This window comes from Salvia hispanica, chromosome 3 (assembly GCF_023119035.1).
Source record: "Salvia hispanica cultivar TCC Black 2014 chromosome 3, UniMelb_Shisp_WGS_1.0, whole genome shotgun sequence".
Lineage (NCBI taxonomy): Eukaryota > Viridiplantae > Streptophyta > Magnoliopsida > Lamiales > Lamiaceae > Salvia > Salvia hispanica.
In genome coordinates, this window is record NC_062967.1 from 54,309,693 (window position 1) to 54,327,367 (window position 17,675).

Sequence of the window (17,675 nt, forward strand, 5' to 3'; positions counted from 1 at the left end):
TGACCGGCGACCGCCGGCGCCCGGCGGGCAGATCAATGCAGCGGTCCGCCTCAAAAAAATACGCTTGGAAGAGAACTCTCGTTCGGCGACCGCCGAAAGTCGTGCGGCGGTCCGCCAGCCCAAGGTGCTGGCGGCCTGTCGGAGAAAGGCGGCGAACTGAGAAGCCCTAGATTTGCGCCCAGATTTACCATATTTTGGATATCTTTTCCTTCTACAACAAGGATTGACTTTTCCCTATAAATAAGACCTCAAGCTTCATCAAAAGAGAGAGCTTCTACTTGCAAAATACTATAGAGATCAATAGCTAGAGTACTTCACTTGTCTTGTGCAAGGAGTTGGAGAAGGATTTCAAGAACATCAATAACGACAAGGATTCAACCTACGAGTTTTATTTGCTTTAGTTTTATGTTCAAATTGTCTTCCCTTCAATCTATGTTTTTAGCATAGGATTCTAGGGATATGTTAGTAACGACTTTGATTATACAAATTCCTTTTTTCTATTTAATATCCGTTTTGTTTTTACTTTGTTTCTTCCCTAAGTAGTTCTGATGCTGCATGATTGAGTGACACAATCTTGTATGATTTAATATAACTTGCTTCATAACTGTGAGAGAGTTCTAGCGAGTTAGATTCACTTAGTAGACACTACAATTAGCTTCCCTTAAAACTGCACTGTTAATTGAGAGTGAGGACTTTTCAAGGGTCTTAGGAGCTTTTTGGAGTTATGTGTTAGGATTGACAACCCTAATTTTGTAATCAACGTTTGTATCGCATGAGCATAAGCTAGGTGACTTGTCCTTTCAATGTATAAACTGTGCTAGGGTATTGTAGTTGGAATTTGTATAACCATAACTGTGAACGCACATCCCTGGGATTCCCTTATCTCTATCGCTTATCTCCGTGTTTTATTTGCTTTTAGTTGTTTTATGCCTTTTATTGTTTCTGGTTTTCAAAAGTTTTCCAAAACCTATTTGCTTTTCCAGATAGTAATTGAGTCTTAGTAGAGGATAGACATTTTGTGTTTTCCTTCCCCGTGTTCGATATCCGGTACTAACCTTTATCTATACTATATATACTCTGTATACTTGCAGGTTTATTTAGTGCTAATAAAAAGTGCATCAAGTTTTTGGCGCCGTTGCCGGAGAAGACAATTCACTTTGGAGTGATATCTTCAAACGGATAATTTTGCTAATTTGGAATTTAATTGCTTTTATTTTATTTTTATTTTTATTTTTATTTTGTTATGGATTTTCCTGCAGGGATGGAGGATCTATATGGCTATGAGCAGCAGTGGGGATTTAGCGATGAGTACTATAACTCCGACCATGGGAGATCATACTACGACCCAAACTGCTCTGAATTCTCATACGATGCACAAGATTACTGTTCTGATAATTCGTCTAAAATATGTGCAGGTATGGAGGATCAACCCCGCTCCAATTGGAAGAATCTGCTGGAAATCAGCATTGCAGAAGTTTTCGAACATAGAAAGGTGACGAACCAGCGGTTGGAAAATTTAGAGAGAAATACAAACACCTTGGAAAGAGGGTTGGCAACCCTCGTTACTCAAGTAGAGATGCTAGAATTTAATCTTGGAATCCTAGCCACGACCATAGGAAGCAGGCACACCCCAGGTACACTTCCTAGCCTGCCAGAGGTTAACCCGAAAGGAAAGTGCCACGCCGTGCAGTTGCATAGCGGAACTACATATCAACCTCTAGAGTCAGGAGACCTAGGCAGGGGAAGAAGGGAGGCAGAGAAGTTGCTTGGCAACACGTCCGCCGAAGAAGTGCGGCGGTCCGCCGCACCCCTACACAGCGACCCGCCGCCTACACCTCAGTAGATCAAGAAAGACTCTGGACTGGCCACTGATGAAAGCCCGGCGGCCGCCACACCCCATCGCGGCGGTCCGCCGACTGGGTAGCAGCAATCAGATAGACCCCACAGAGCAGTGTTACCGTCCCGTATCCTCAACAATTGAAGAGCAAGAAGCTTGACGCTCAGTTTGCCAAATTCTTGGAAGCAATGAGCAAAGTCCACATCAACATTCCACTAGTAGAGGCCCTGCAACAAATGCCCAACTACGCTAAATTTTTGAAAGATGTGGTGGCAAGGAAAAGGAAGTGGGGGAAGTACGAGACAGTAGGCTTAACAGAGAGTTGTAGTGCTATCATCCAAAAGGGATTACCTACTAAACACAAAGATCCAGGGACTTTTACTTTATCTTGTGTTTTGGAGAATGATGTGAAAGGTAGAGCATTATGTGATCTAGGATCTAGTATTAACTTGATGCCTTTATCTTTTTACAGGAAACTTGACGTTGATAGTATCCGTCCCACCTCAATCACGTTGCAAATGGCAGATCGGAGCATAACAACACCAATGGGGATAGTAGAAGATGTTTTGGTAAGGGTTGGAGAATTTATTTTTCTAGCTGATTTTGTTGTGCTCGACATGCAAGAGGACAAGAAGGTTCCCTTGATACTTGGAAGACCGTTTTTAGCTACTGGGGGAGCCATGATAGATGTACAGAAATGAGAGCTTACATTGAAGTTACACGATGAAAGCATTACATTCAACATCTACGACGCCCTAAAATTTTATGGAAAGGAGGGGGCAGAAGGCAACCAAGAATGCAGTGTCATCCAATTCGTCACCGATTGTGTGGGAGAAGTGGAAATCACTTATCACCAAACCTAGGATCCTCTTGAAACTTGTCTACAAAATTCCTTCACTCCTAATAATGACTTATCCTCTTGTGATGCTAACGTGTGTGCCATTATTGCAGAATTGGAAGTGCTACCGGAAAGAATCCCTCAAATGGAGAACGCATTCTTGCCATTACGCACTCCCGAAGAAGAGGCGGAGAGGAATAAAACAGTGGGAAAGCCACGGGGACCGCCTAAGGTAGAACTAAAACCTCTCCCCGAACATCTCAGGTACGCATTCCTAGGGCCGGATAACACTTACCCGGTTGTTGTGTCCGCTGCTTTGAGTGAGAAAGAGTGTGAGAAGCTCTTGTTTGTTTTGAACAAGTATAGGTCTGCCATAGGATGGTCTATTAGTGATTTGAAATGAATTAGCCCAACCACATGCATGCATAGAATTTTACTCGAGGAAGGGCATAAACCTCGTGTGCAAAATCAACGTAGACTTAACCCTATCATGCAAGATGTAGTTAGAAAAGAGGTGATAAAGTTACTAGATGCAAGGATTATCTATGCAATATCTGATAGTGAATGGGTAAGTCCTACGCAAGTAGTAGCTAAAAGAGGGGGGATGACGGTAGTGCCCGACCAGGATGGAGAGATGATAGTCACTAGGGTAGCCACATGTTGGAGAGTATGCATTGATTATAGGATGTTAAATGCAACCACTAGGAAGGATCGTTTCCCTTTAACTTTTATTGATCAAAGGCTTGATAGACTAGGGGGATATGATTACTACTGTTTTCTTGATGGCTATTTTGGGTATAATCAAATTGCAATTGCTCCCGAAGACCAACATAAGTCTGCTTTCATATGTCTTTATGGAATTTATGCTTATAGGAAGATGTCTTTTGGTTTATGTAATGCTCCTTCCACCTTTCAGAGATGTATGTTGGCCATATTTCATGATTTGATTGAAAAAGTGATGGAAGTTTTTATGGTTGATTTTTCTGTGTTTGTTAAATCTTATGATCATTGTCTTGACAATCTAGCTAAGGTTTTGCAGAGATGCGTAGAAACTAACCTTGTTCTCAATTGGGAAAAATGTCACTTTATGGTGAAAGAAGGTATAGTTCTAGGGCATAAAGTGTCTTCTGTAGGGATAGAAGTCGACAGGGCAAAGATTGCAGCCATTGAGAAACTCCCACCTCCATCCAACGAAAAAGGAGTAAGAAGTTTTCTAGGACATGCAGGCTTCTACCGGAGATTCATCAAGGATTTTTCTAAGATCTCTAAACCTCTTTGTAAATTGCTTGAGAAGGATGTGAAATTTAATTTTACTTCCGATTGCTTGCAGGCTTTTGAGACCTTGAAGAAAGCTCTAGTAAGCGCTCCTGTCCTCATCACACCTGATTGGAGTCAACCATTTGAGATCATGTGCGACGCAAGTGATATTGCAGTTGGCTCAGCTTTGGGGCAGAAGAGGGACAAGATTTTTAGAGTCATTTATTATGCTAGTAGAACTTTAGATTCTGCTCAAGCTAATTATACGACTACTGAAAGGGAGATGCTTGCTATTGTTTATTCTTTTGATAAATTTAGGGCCTATCTTGTTGGAACTAAGACTATTGTTTATACTGACCATGCAGCTATTAGGCACTTATTTGCAAAGAAGGATGCGAAGCCCAGGCTTATCCGATGGATCTTGCTACTCCAAGAGTTTGATGTGGAAATAAGGGATAGAAAGGGGTGCGAGAACGTGGTAGCAGACCACTTGTCAAGGTTGGAACACCCGGTGGAAGGAGAAGATTTATCACAAGAAATCAACGAGGACTTCCCCGATGAGCATCTGTTCTTCACTCAAGCCACTTTCCCATGGTACGCCGATATTGTAAATTATTTGGCGGCTAAGGTACATCCTCCGGATCTTACTCCTTATCAGAAAAAGAAATTTTATAGAGATGTACGATCTTACTTTTGGGATGAGCCCTACTTGTTCAAAAGATGTGCAGATACTATACTTAGGAGGTGTGTCCCTCAAGAGGATTGGGTGGCTATAGTTGAAAAGTGTCATTCGTCCCCAACTGGAGGCCATTTTGGTGTGCAAAGAACCGCGATAAAAATCTTGCAGAGTGGTTTCTATTGGCCTACCATTTTTCGCGACTCTGCTAGCTTTGTTCTCCAATGCAATGAATGCCAACGGACGGGAGGAATTTCTAAGAAGAAGGAGATGCCTATGAATACCATCATTGAGGTAGAATTGTTTGATGTATGGGGGATAGATTTTATGGGACCATTCCCAAAATCAGGAGAGTACCAATATATCTTACTTGCAGTAGAATATGTTTCTAGATGGGTGGAAGCAATTCCAACCAGAACTAACGATTCTAAAGTGGTTACTACTTTTGTTAGAAAAAATATATTTTAAAGGTTTGGTATACCCTGCGCTCTTATTAGTGATGGAGGATCTCATTTCAACAATAGATGGTTGGACAGCGTGTTGGACAAATACGGAGTCAAGCATAGAGTCACTTCGCCCTATCATCCTCAGGCGAATGGGCAAACTGAGTTAGCAAACAGGGAGATCAAGTCGGTTCTTCAAAAGACGGTGTGCGTGAACCGAAAGGATTGAGCACTTTGGTTAGATGATGCATTGTGGGCGTATCGTACCGCCTACAAGGGCCCCTTGTACTTGTGTTTGGAAAGTCTTGTCATTTGCCTCTTGAGATGGAATACAGGTCATATTGGGCAATCAAGAAGTTGAACCAAGACTTCCACAAGGCCGGTGGGGAAAGGAGTCTGTTTCTTAATAAGATGGATGAGTTTCGGATGGAAGCTTATGACAGTTCATCCACCTACAAGGAACGAGTGAAGGCTTACCATGACCGGATGATCAGCCCAAGAGAACTCACGCTGGGGGATATAGTTTTGTTGCACAACTAGAGATTCTCTCTATTCCCCGGCAAGTTGAAGTCTAAATGGACCGGCCCGTACATGATCAAGAAGATATATGATAGCGGAACAGTGGAATTGCTAGCTCCGGATGGACAATTCTTTCAAGCCAATGGCCACCGTGTGAAGAAATATTACAGTTCAGATAAGATAGTGGAGGAGGAGGTTGATTTAGAGGAACCACCCAATGAGTAAAAGGGGTAACGTCAAGCTAATGACTTTAAAGGAACGCTTGTTGGGGGCAACCCAACCTTGTTTTTGACAATTTTTACTTTAATTCTAAGTATTTTTGGTTTTAGTTTAATTTTTGTGAGTTGAAAAATTTTCGCAGGTTCTGACCTCTTCGTGACAACCGCCGCATGCACTGCGGCGGTCCGCCACCTCCTCGCTGGAACAATCTGGAGCTGCGCGGCGACCACCGGACATGCTGCGGCAGACCGCCACCTGGGCACAATTTCCAGCGCGATTTTTCGAAATTTTTTCGAATTTTTGACCCGTCAAGCCTCAACGCGAAATTTTTCAAGGTACGTTTTTTTTTCAGTAGTTTACTCACGTCCCTACCGACTCTACAAACTTATTTTACACTTTGTTGTAAATAAGTTTGGGGGGATGAAGTGGTGGACCGTGAGTTTAGGTTTTTGTTTTAGGGTTTTCTTTTTGTTTTAAGTTTTTGTTTTTGTTTTTCAAAACCCCGTAGGAGAATTTTGTGTTCTAAAAATGTTTTCTTGAATCCATGTCGTGAACTTAACATGAAGAACTTAGAAACACGCATGCTTAGGGACACACTTTAGACCGAGTTGCCAATGATATTACATTCCATCTATGTTTAAGTGTGGCTTAACGTTTTGATTTGATGGTTTGGTGAAAAGGTGCATAATTAGTGAATTGTTTGTTCGCCTTGAATCATGCTTTATACCTTGTGAGGATTTGAGCCTAAATTTCATTCTTGTGTGATTTATCTGCATTCATGTATATGTTTCTAGAACTTGCTCCTAGTCTTGCCTAAGTTTACATAGTGTTTAAGTTGATTTAGGAGGATGATTGGCCATCTTTTCTTAGCCTACTTTTATCCAAAAATTTTCGACCCTCTCAAAAATTTTCAAATTTTTTCCCTTTGGAGCCAATTTTGAGCCTTTAAGCCTATTCTTTGGAAGCCAACATAATGGGGACAATTCCTTGGGTTAGTTAGTTTTTATATCTTTTGTAAAGGAATTGGAGAGATAAGGAGGAAAGTATAAAAAGTAGTGTGCTTAAATGTAAAGAAAGTACAAGTTGTGAAATTAGAAAAATTCCAAGTATGTGCTTGATCTTAGAAGGATGTGTAAGAAAAAGAAAGAAAAAAAAAGAAAAAAAAAAGTGTGAAAGGTTGTGAAAAGAAAAGAAAAAGAAAATAAAAGGATTGGAAAGTGAGTTGAAGGAGAAAAATAAAGTGTTAAAAGTGTCTTGGGTTTAGAAAAGTGGAGTCAATTTTACTCTACTTGGGATATTTTTATTTTTAGTCACTTTTTAGCCAAATATTCCTCACCTACCAAAGAGCCTACATTACAACCAAAGATAAAGACCTTTCGGACTTTTGATGCTTAATCACATCTAGTAGAGGAGGGATTAGACTTTGAGCAAGCCTATGGTAAACTTTGCATGATGCATGATTTGAGTGCTTATATACACATTACCTTCATACACTTTGAGAGTGAGAGAACACTTCCCATCTTTGGAAGTTTGCCACATGTGAGTGCTTGAATTCAAGGTGTTCCACGAGTTAGTAATGAAAGTGCACTAATAAGCCTTGCTTGATTTGATTGCGTTAATACATGCTTAATCTATTCTTTCATCTTTTGAGGCAATTATGACGTCTAGTCCTTGTGCATTCCGTGCGTCTATTCTTGTGTCTTTATTGTTTTGTTCGAGGACAAACAAAAATGTAAGTTTGGGGGAGTTGATACGCTCGGATTTTGCACTATTTTAAGGCCATTATTTGGTCCGTTTTTTATGTCAAAGTCACTCTACACGTCCATTATTTGCATATTTTGTCTATTTTGGTATTTTGACGTGTTTTGTGAGAAATGTGCATAATTGAGCCAAACAAAAACTAAAAAGAACAAAAATAAAAACTTACTTGGTCAAGTAGTTGGGGGAGAGGGGGATACTGCTTCTCCTGACTCCTCTTTGTAAATATTGTCGGTTTAAATTTTTTGTTCTTATTGGTTCAGAAAAAGGGAATGTTTGATTGTAATATTTGATAGCGCCTCTTTCGTGACACCACCTATATAATTGGCGGTCGATCAGGTAGAAGGTGTTACAGCAAGGGTTTCCAGAAATATAATAGAATATGAGGTGAAAAAGTTAGTGGAGTGTGAGTCATATATTACACTCCCTTCGTCCCATAAAAATATATGCATTTGAAATTACACGAAAATTAATACACAGTTGGTAAAGTAAAAGAAAGGAGGAGAATGGTAGTTAAAGTAGTGTTAGTGGATAGTATTACACTCCCTTCGTCCCATAAAAATATATGCATTTGAAAGAGCACAAAAATTAATACACAATTGGTAAACTAAAAGAGATGAGGAGAAGATTAGTTAAAATAGTGTTAGGGGATAGTGAAACCCACAATATTATTTAGTATTTAATGAATAGTAATGGTGGGCCTAGTGGTATCAGTTGTAAATAAATTGATGTAAATGGGTAATGAGATAGAGACAACTTCCCATAGATGGAAATACCCATATTTTTATGGTATGAACGAAAATGAAAAGTGCACGTATTTTTATGGGATGAGGGGAGTACATATTAGTTTTATAATATGAGTGAGAATGAGTTAGTGGATTATGAAAATCATTACCAAAAATAGTACTCCTTCCGTCCCACAAAAGATGTCACACTTTCCTTTTTAGTTTGTCCCACAAAAGATGTCACATTTCCCTTTTTGGAAAAAGTTCTCTCTCACATAAATATAAAAATTATATTTTCTCTCTTCATTTAACCACAAAACAAAACCTCCTAAAATCCCGTGCTGTCCCACAAGTGTGACATCTTTTATGGGACGGGGGAAGCAACAAGTTACTATGACAAGCATTGATGGACGAGAATAAAAAAAGGAAAGTACTCCCTCCGTTCCATAGTAATAGAGGCATTTCATTTTGCGCACTCGTTTTGAAAAAATTATTATAAATAGTTAAAGTGGAGAAAAAGTAAAGTAAAAGAAAAAATAATGTAAAGAAGAGTCTTACCTATAATATTTTCTCTCTTACTTTATTTTTTCTCCACTTTAACTATTTATAATTATTTTTATAAAAAGAGTGCGCAAAATGAAATGCCTCTATTACTATGGAATGGAGGGAGTAATAAATATGGTGGACGGAGGAATACAAAATAAGTCTAGATGACTTGTTATTGCATGTAGGTCAAAAGTGGCACTATTGAATACCATTGGAATCAACGTATATGATATTCTCTCCATCCTATGTGATAAAAAAATTTTGACATATGTTTTTAAGTAGTGATATTTAGTGGTTAAATAATGAAAAAGTAAAGTATGAATAAGAAAAATGTAAAAGAGAAAAATATAAAAGAAATAATAAAGTAAGGAAAAGATAGAATATACAGTAGTTTTTTTTAAGGATGGAGTAAATATAGAATATAAGAATTCTGCTGCAATAAACAATGTGTGGAATCCATCATATATAGAATTGGATGAGTTGCATATTAGTATAACTAGTATTTACCTCTGCGCTATGCGCGACTTAAAATAAATTCATTTGTTAATTTGACATTGTGAATAAATTTAATAAAATAAATAACAACAATATCACGTAGGTTTAAATATATGCTGAATAATTATTGTATAAAATTAAATAAGTTTGAAATTAAATCAACATGAAAATAACTTTTAATTACAACATGTATAGATCACTATAAAAAAGAAAAATGTCGTTCTTGACAACATATACTCTTTAACGCTAAAACCCTATCAATATGAAATTGATATAAAATATTTAATATACAATCGAAAATTTTAGGATGACAATGGTATTGCCATAAAAATATAATGAAAACCTCTCAAATTTTACCGTACATTATAGAAATGAAAATGCATTCTGAGTTGCGTTAGCGTGCTAACTAATTTACACTAATAACTAAGAACTCTCAATTTTGTGTATTAAAATTTTCAACACAAAGACATAATTATATCAATACAACATGTAAATTTAAATATCAACACAAGGACATAAGTTTATCAACACAAGAACATTGATAAATTTATACCTTTGTGTTGATATTTTTAATATACAAAATTGATATTAGTTTAATAAATTAGTTAGTATTTGATCATACACCAATCCGGAATAACAATTAAAACGAATTAAGTCATTATTTAGTGAAATTAGCCGGTTTAAAAATTTAGCCATTGATTTAAATGGAATAGATTAATTACAAAATTGTAACTGGTCAAATCAGCAGTTTTACATCTTAATGAAACAATTGAAATGACAACAATTTCGCTCATTGTTCTCTACAAGTAACGTATCAATCTCATGATCTACTTTGTACAAATTTCGGGTAATAAATGCATTAATAGTACTTAATTATCCTAATTTAAATCTAATCGTTCCATTACTATCTTAGTTTCTACAATATGAAATCAAAGACCATTCAATTGAATTTGGCCAATAATTGCATTTGAATAGATTTATTAACTATTTTAAAATTATACGGAAAATTTTGTGAAACTAAAAAACTTCATCGTTACTAATTAAAAAAAATTACATTTTTGAGAAATTTTTATTATTATAATAAAATCACCATGCTCAGGCAGTAACGCATATTGAACGGAGATTGGTGAGCACATGTGTATAAAGGCTTATCCTTTGGTATTGATAATCTTATCTCAGTATGAGTTAAATGTGTATTAATCATAATTTGATGTTATTAATATTATTACTAAGTTCAAAGTATTTTTTATTTTTATTAGTAATAATTTACTTGTTTTTGGCGCATCAATAAATCTGTCTTACTACTACAAAGGAACGAACTAAAAATAATAACTAATAAACAAAATGCATGTAATTAGCAAAGGCTTCTAAAATATTACAAAATTACTGTGAATATGATGAATTATTATTATTCGGCCTAAATAAAATTAGTTGAGATGAGAAAATCAGAGCGGATAATAGGAAAAACCTTAGAAAATCTATACCATACGCATAATATGGATGCAATGAAAAGCCCTAAAATTAGTATTTATTATACAATTACAGGATATTTTTACAATATACAAAGGTGTAATTTATATATCTCCTATTTCTATTATATCTGTAAACCTAATCTTGAGAAGAGTTGAGACTTGAGCACCTTTCTCTATTTTGTTTCACACTCCTCCCTTGAAGCTTTTTCGTTGATTTTTTTGCTCTGCCTCCTTTATTTACCATCACATCCGCTCTGCTCTTCGACTTTCACCATCTCAGACTATTTCCTCCGTCTCCCTTTACCACTTCAGTAGCACTATCATCAACAGACGCTAGAAGTTTAGGACGATGTGTAGTATACTCGGTTGTCGATAGCCATGTTGTATGGAATGCTACACGTTTGACACATGAGAATCATCGCGGGCAACACTCTTTTTTCCACCACGGTCATGACACTATTGATTAATAGAATTGGTATTTATAGAAGATTTTGTAGCTTTTGGTATTTTTCTCCTTTCACACTCCTTCACTATTGAGTACTAGTGAGCACAATTTAATTTATAATTAATTAAATCAACATTAAATTGTCTCACAAATTTATGTCACGAAAAACTGTTAGAGTTTGGATCCATTTGGATTACATTTCAATTATTATTCGATTTAATTAGATTTAATTCCAATGATAATTATATTGTCTCCAATTCAATGATGGAGAAAAACGTTACAGCTTTTCTAACTATTAGAGAAAAGTTTTTTTCTTCTTCTAATTATTAGAGATAAGTTGATTATTCATTTGATGTTCTAAAATGACATTTTTGTGAACTTTTTTAAAGTTCCCCTGTCGTCAAATAATTTTGGAACTTTAATTTACAAAATTTATTTGTGAAAAGTATTTATTGAGTTTTATTTTTTTTATACCAATCCTTGATTAAATTTAGTGAGATTAGCCGGTTTAAAAATTTAGCCATTGATTTAAATTGTACATGGGTGAAATTGTAGTCATTGGCTAATTTGAAGATTGAGTGGTCGTTACAAATTTTGGGTAATAAATGCATTAATAGTATTTAATTATCCAAATTAACCAAATTAACCAAATATTTAGATTTATTCAAAATCTTTCATAAAGTTTATAAATATTCAATTCATGCCTATAACTTGTAAATATTTACATTAAAGGCCAAAACTCGCCTTTTATACATGTATAGATTATAAAAGAAGTTGGCATACCTAAATTATTAGACACGTGCTAAACAAATCCCATATTGGGCGAACCCGAAAATGCAAAGTTTGAAATTTGAATTAAGGGATACTAGTAAGATGCTAAAAAGTTGGCATTGTCGGTATCTTGTGGGTTTTACGTGAATTTGGTTTGGTGAATTAGACATATTAATAAATTTGAGTGGCAGCCGACATAATGTATGACTAGTTTTCGGATGCTTGTTGAATTGTGTAAATGAATATAAACGTTTGCATTAACACTTAAAATCAAAATAGGAGGAGTCATAAGTAAAATATGCATGACAATTTTTTTTATTATTTTTTTTAATGATTAGTTTTATCATTTTAGATTATTCCTATAAAATGAAAAAGTTTAAATATAAAAAGCTTTTAACTAATTACACATTATTAGCACTACTTAATGTGAACAGTCTAATAAAACTATTTTTATTATCTTTTCTTATCTCTCTTTTATTTTTTTTTAAAATTTTTTTTACCATTTACTTATTAAAATTTATGTCACATATAAGTTTATCTATTTTTTTAGAAATGAGGAAGTACTCTCACCGTTTCTTATTAGTTGAGGCATTTTATTCTACACAGAGTTTTAAAAAAGTGTGTTAATTGGATGGTGAATAAAGTAAGATAGATAAATAGAGAATAAAATAAGAGAGATACTTTTTGCTAAAAATATAAATAACTCAGTTAACTTGAAATTTTCTGAAATTTTGTCACATTTTTCCATTTCTATCTGTCCCGCAAAATTTGTCACATTTCACGTTTTACCATTTTTTTTAGTGAATCCCACATTCCACTAACTTATTTCCACACACATTTTATTATAAAACTAATACTTTAAAAGTAAGACCCACATGATACCAACTTTTTCAACTCACTTACTATTATATTTCTTAAAATTCGTACTCGGTTAAACTGTGATAAAAATTGGGGGACGGAGGGAGTATCATATATATATATATATATATATATATATATATATATATATATATGGGGCGGCACGCCGGCACCTCTAGACTTTTGTTAGTTTTGTTAACCATTCATTGTCTTCAATAGACGGTAATTTTTTTAGGAGAATGTTAAAATAATTATTTTAAAATAAGAAAATGTTTTGTATTTTTCGGTCTCAACTAAAATAACACTAAAATAACGTATTTTTCTTTTTGATTTAAAGTAAAGTTAATTTTGGTTCTAAATGTATGACCAAAACATGAATTTGGTCTAAAATATTCAATTTTTAAAAAACAAGTCCATAACAAAATGAAAATGTCGACGGGATAGTCCTTTTTTTACAGTTTGTAAAAAAACTAACAGTCAACGTTAATTGCAAGATTGCATGACCGTTAGATTTTTTTTACGGAACCGTAAAAAAGAACCACTCCGACAAGTATTTCATTTGTTACGGACCTGTTTTTCAAAAAGTAAATGTTTTTTATCAAATTCGTATTTTGGTCATACGTTTAGGACCACAATTGACCTTTACTCTTTAATTTATGAATGAACTACAAACAGTCCCTAGACTATGAGTTTATCTCGCCAATAGTGCCTAGACTTTAAAAATATCTCCAGTAGTTCGTGGACTAAAGGTTTATTTCAAAATCGATCTTTTTGGTATTTTTCCACCTGAAAATGCCATTTTGGATTGCTGGACAATTTCGTCTTTTCACATATTTAACTTTTTTAATTTGATATTATTTCAATGATGTACTAAATCTGATATTATTTCAAATTATCTTTTTCTTCCCTTTGACATCCTTCATTTTGTTCACTTTTTAAATATCTGATATAATTTTATAAAATTAAATTTAAAATTTAGATTTTTAAATATAAATAAATTATTTTTAAGTAAAACTATTAATTTATATATATAGAAATAAATTAATCATTTTCGGTTTTAATATTATTTCAATTCATAATTTTGTTCAATTGACTCGGTTTTAATAAAATAGCAATATCTAATTTAAATTTGTAATCATCAACTTTGCCTATCTTTTGATCATGGCAACTTACAATTCGAATTTCTAATTTTGGTGGCATCAATATGAAATTATGTCAAAAACACATTGTTAAGAAATTGAAAAGTACTCCCTCCGTCCCATAAAAGTTGAGTCGTATTCCTTTTTAGTCCGTCCCAACAAAGTTGAGTCATTTCCTTTTTTAACAAAAGATAAAACATCTAATCACTCTTACCTTATTCCATCAATTACTTTACTCTCTCTTATCTTTCCTACTTTTTTCATCTCTCCTATTTATTTAATATAAATTCTTAATCTCTGTGCCCAAAAGTTTTGTCTCAATTTTTATGGGACAAATTGAGTAGTATGAAAAATGCAGGAGAAACGAGGGATAGGAAAGTGAGAAAGTGGATTGGAAAAAGGGAAGATAGGAATGAGGCGGAAAAATGGGCGCCCACAGAGGCGGAAACCGGAAACCTATGCGCTGTTTTGACGAGGAGTGGTTTTAAGGCAGAGCCTCCAGAAAAGCAGGAGGGCTGGTGGGCCCCGCGGAGGGATGTGGCGATTCGACCGCACTCTGACAGGCCCTTGTGCTCGACACGCGCCGTCCCATATTTGTTCCTGCCTGCATGGCGCCGCACCCCATCGCCCTCCACGTGCTGTGCTGCTACAAACAAAGCTGCTCTGCTTCGCAATTATATTGGAGCCTAGCTTACCTACCATCTCTACAATTTAATTACTCCCTCCCCTTCGCAACTAAGTAAAAATAACTTTTTCCTTTTTTTTATCTTCCAACTAAGATTATCTATTTTAAAAAAAATATATTTTCTCTATTTTATTCCCTCGTCACTTTTACTCTTTCCATTTTACATTCAAAATAAAGTTAAGTTATATAAATTGTAATGCCGCCCAATATTCGAGTCAGCCCTACTTATTGTGGGAGTAATCCTTAATTTTGATTTTCTTTAACGACTTTATTGATCTACTATAATGCTAGATCACTATCAATATAAGTTCGAACATGAATATTTGTATGGTTATATATTAGGATAAAAATAATACATATCGCAAGTTTATGGATTAGTCTTGGAATTTTATGTGAGACTTGGCAAGCAACGAAGATTGGAATATCAATAATAAAATTATAAATACATTATTATTAGATGTGAACTTTTCTTAATTTCTTTGATTTTATATTTTGATTTGCAAGACAATTTCACTTAAATTTTGTATCGACGTTTTGTTTGTTTGCAATCTCATTGTATTTTTTTTACGATCTCATTCTGGCATCAGACCATTTCATTAATATTTGATCAAATGTAATTTGTAAATACTAATTAGTTTAAATACTTTAATCTTACCGTTATGAGTTGGAACTGGATTTAATTTAAAATATGCAAAACAATTATTTATGTAATTTTAATTATTAAATAGAGCATTCAATTAATTATGAATATACAAATATCTATGTAAATTTTGTTGCTATATACCACATTCAGTTTACATTATTTAATAATGAATTTATATAAAACGTCCAAATACTTCAATTTACAAGGAGTGAATGTCCAATGAATAGTTGTTATAGAGGAGATCCAAAATTTTGTTGTTATATACCACATTCATCATACTCTATTTAATAAAGCTTTAAAATATTAAAAAACATCAAACACTTCAATTTATTAGGTGTGTCCACTGAATAGTTACTCCATTTCAAAGGATGCAAACTCTAAAAATAGTTGAATAGGAACAAAACAGTATTCATCTACCTGTTTTTACTTTGATAAATTAGTCATTGCATGGAAGTAATGCATGGTCACTAAAAGAGACATGATAAGGACAAATAGAAAATGAACTTGGTTTTACTATTGCCAACTGTATATTAATGTACTCCTATTAACTACTTCCTCCATCCCACTTAAAATGACATGTTTTCCTTTTTAGTTTGTCCCAATTAAGATGAAACATTTTTTTTTTGGAAATTTTCTCACTCCAATTAATACATACAACCACTTTTTCTCACTCCTATTAAAATATTCATCTTTCTTTTTCTCTCTATTTTAATACTTACACCCACCTTTTATCTCTCAAATTAAATACTTTAACCAATAACTCCTAAAATCCCGTGCTGGCTAAGGAATGTGTCATCTTAACCGGAACGGAGGGAGTAGTATTTTTAATCATGAATCCGTTTGGGGAGTGCAGGTCACGCGCGAGCATTGAGATAAGTGATTTACGTGTTTGACATTTGACGCCGCCCCCTTTCCAATTCCATGAATGTGGAAACCTTCAAACCAACAATCCCATTCCCACCTTTTAGTATACCATTACCACCAAACGAACCTAGTTTATGCATCCCCCACCCACACCCACACCCACACCCCGGCTGCTGTATATATATACATCGACTACTGACAAAGATATATAGAATAAAAATGAGGATGAGCTGTAATGGATGCCGAGTTCTAAGGAAAGGGTGCAGCGACAATTGCAGCATTAGGCCCTGTTTGGAATGGATCAAAAGCCCAGAGTCTCAGGCCAACGCAACCGTCTTCCTCGCCAAATTCTACGGCCGCGCCGGCCTCATGAACCTCATTAATGCCGGCCCCTCCCATCTCCGCCCTGGTCCGTACAATAATCAATACAAACTAAAAAGGAAAGAGGATCATATTTTTATGTTTGGGATAGTGGGAATACTTATTAGAAATATAATGGATGCAGGTATATTCAGGTCGCTACTCTACGAGGCGTGTGGGCGGATCGTGAACCCGATATACGGGTCGGTGGGGCTGATGTGGTCGGGGAGCTGGCAGCTTTGCCACAGCGCGGTCGAGGCGGTGCTCAGAGGGGCTCCCGTCACCCGGATGGACGACGCGGCCGAGGCTAAAAACGGTCCGCCCTACGACATTCGACACGTCAACAAGGATAAACTGACCAACCCGCGCCGGGTTAGGAACAAGCGATCTCGCCTGTCTGCGGAAGTTAGCCACGAGTCGTCGTTGAGCCACCAGTCCCAGCTGAGTTTGGACGAAGGAGAAATTGAGCTGGACTTGACGCTAGGGTTCGAGCCGATTAGGACACCAAAACGAGCCGACTCTGGTTTCTCTGAAATGGAGTTGCGGCTGGATTGCCTGCCCTCGTGATCCACGCCTCTAATATTTTATTAATATTTTTCGTTTTCCAGATGAAGTTTTGTTTAAGTGCTGTATAGCGAAGCCGATCCAGATGTGGTGTTACTATCAATCAATAAAATGGAATAGGATGGCATAAGATGTCCACCTTTTCATATACATTTAACAATATAGCATTGCCTTGTAACTTTATATTATTCATTTTATTACTAATACTCCATCCATTCCATCATTCCATCATAGTAATGGATGTATTTCTTTTCAACACGAAAATTAAGAAAAATTGTGTTAGGTGAGTTAAGTAAAGAGAGAATAAATTGGAAAATGAAAAGGGTAGAGAGATAAAGAGAGAAAAAAGTAAGAGAGAGTAAAGTAGGTGTGGAAAAATGGGTTGACTTTTACTAAAAGGGAAATGATTCTATTACTATGGAACGCACTAAAATGACAAAATGACTTTATTACTATGGAAAGGAGGGAATATTATTTTTAAGTTAATATTTCATCCGTCTCATATTAATTGGAGCATTTCTTTTTCAACACGAGATTTTATATAGTGTTGTTTTGTGAATT

The 17,675-nt window shown here is 35.4% G+C and overlaps 1 protein-coding gene across 1 annotated transcript; it reads left to right on the plus strand.

The window, feature by feature from the left end:
- The first annotated feature begins 16,245 nt into the window (after nt 1-16,245).
- LOC125215813 (LOB domain-containing protein 40-like) lies at nt 16,246-17,264 on the plus strand. The gene is made up of 2 exons (XM_048117374.1): nt 16,246-16,599; nt 16,696-17,264. The coding sequence occupies exons 1-2, from the start codon at nt 16,248-16,250 to the stop codon at nt 17,115-17,117; spliced, it is 774 nt and encodes a 257-aa protein (XP_047973331.1). The 5' UTR covers nt 16,246-16,247; the 3' UTR covers nt 17,118-17,264.
- The last annotated feature ends 411 nt before the right edge of the window (nt 17,265-17,675 follow it).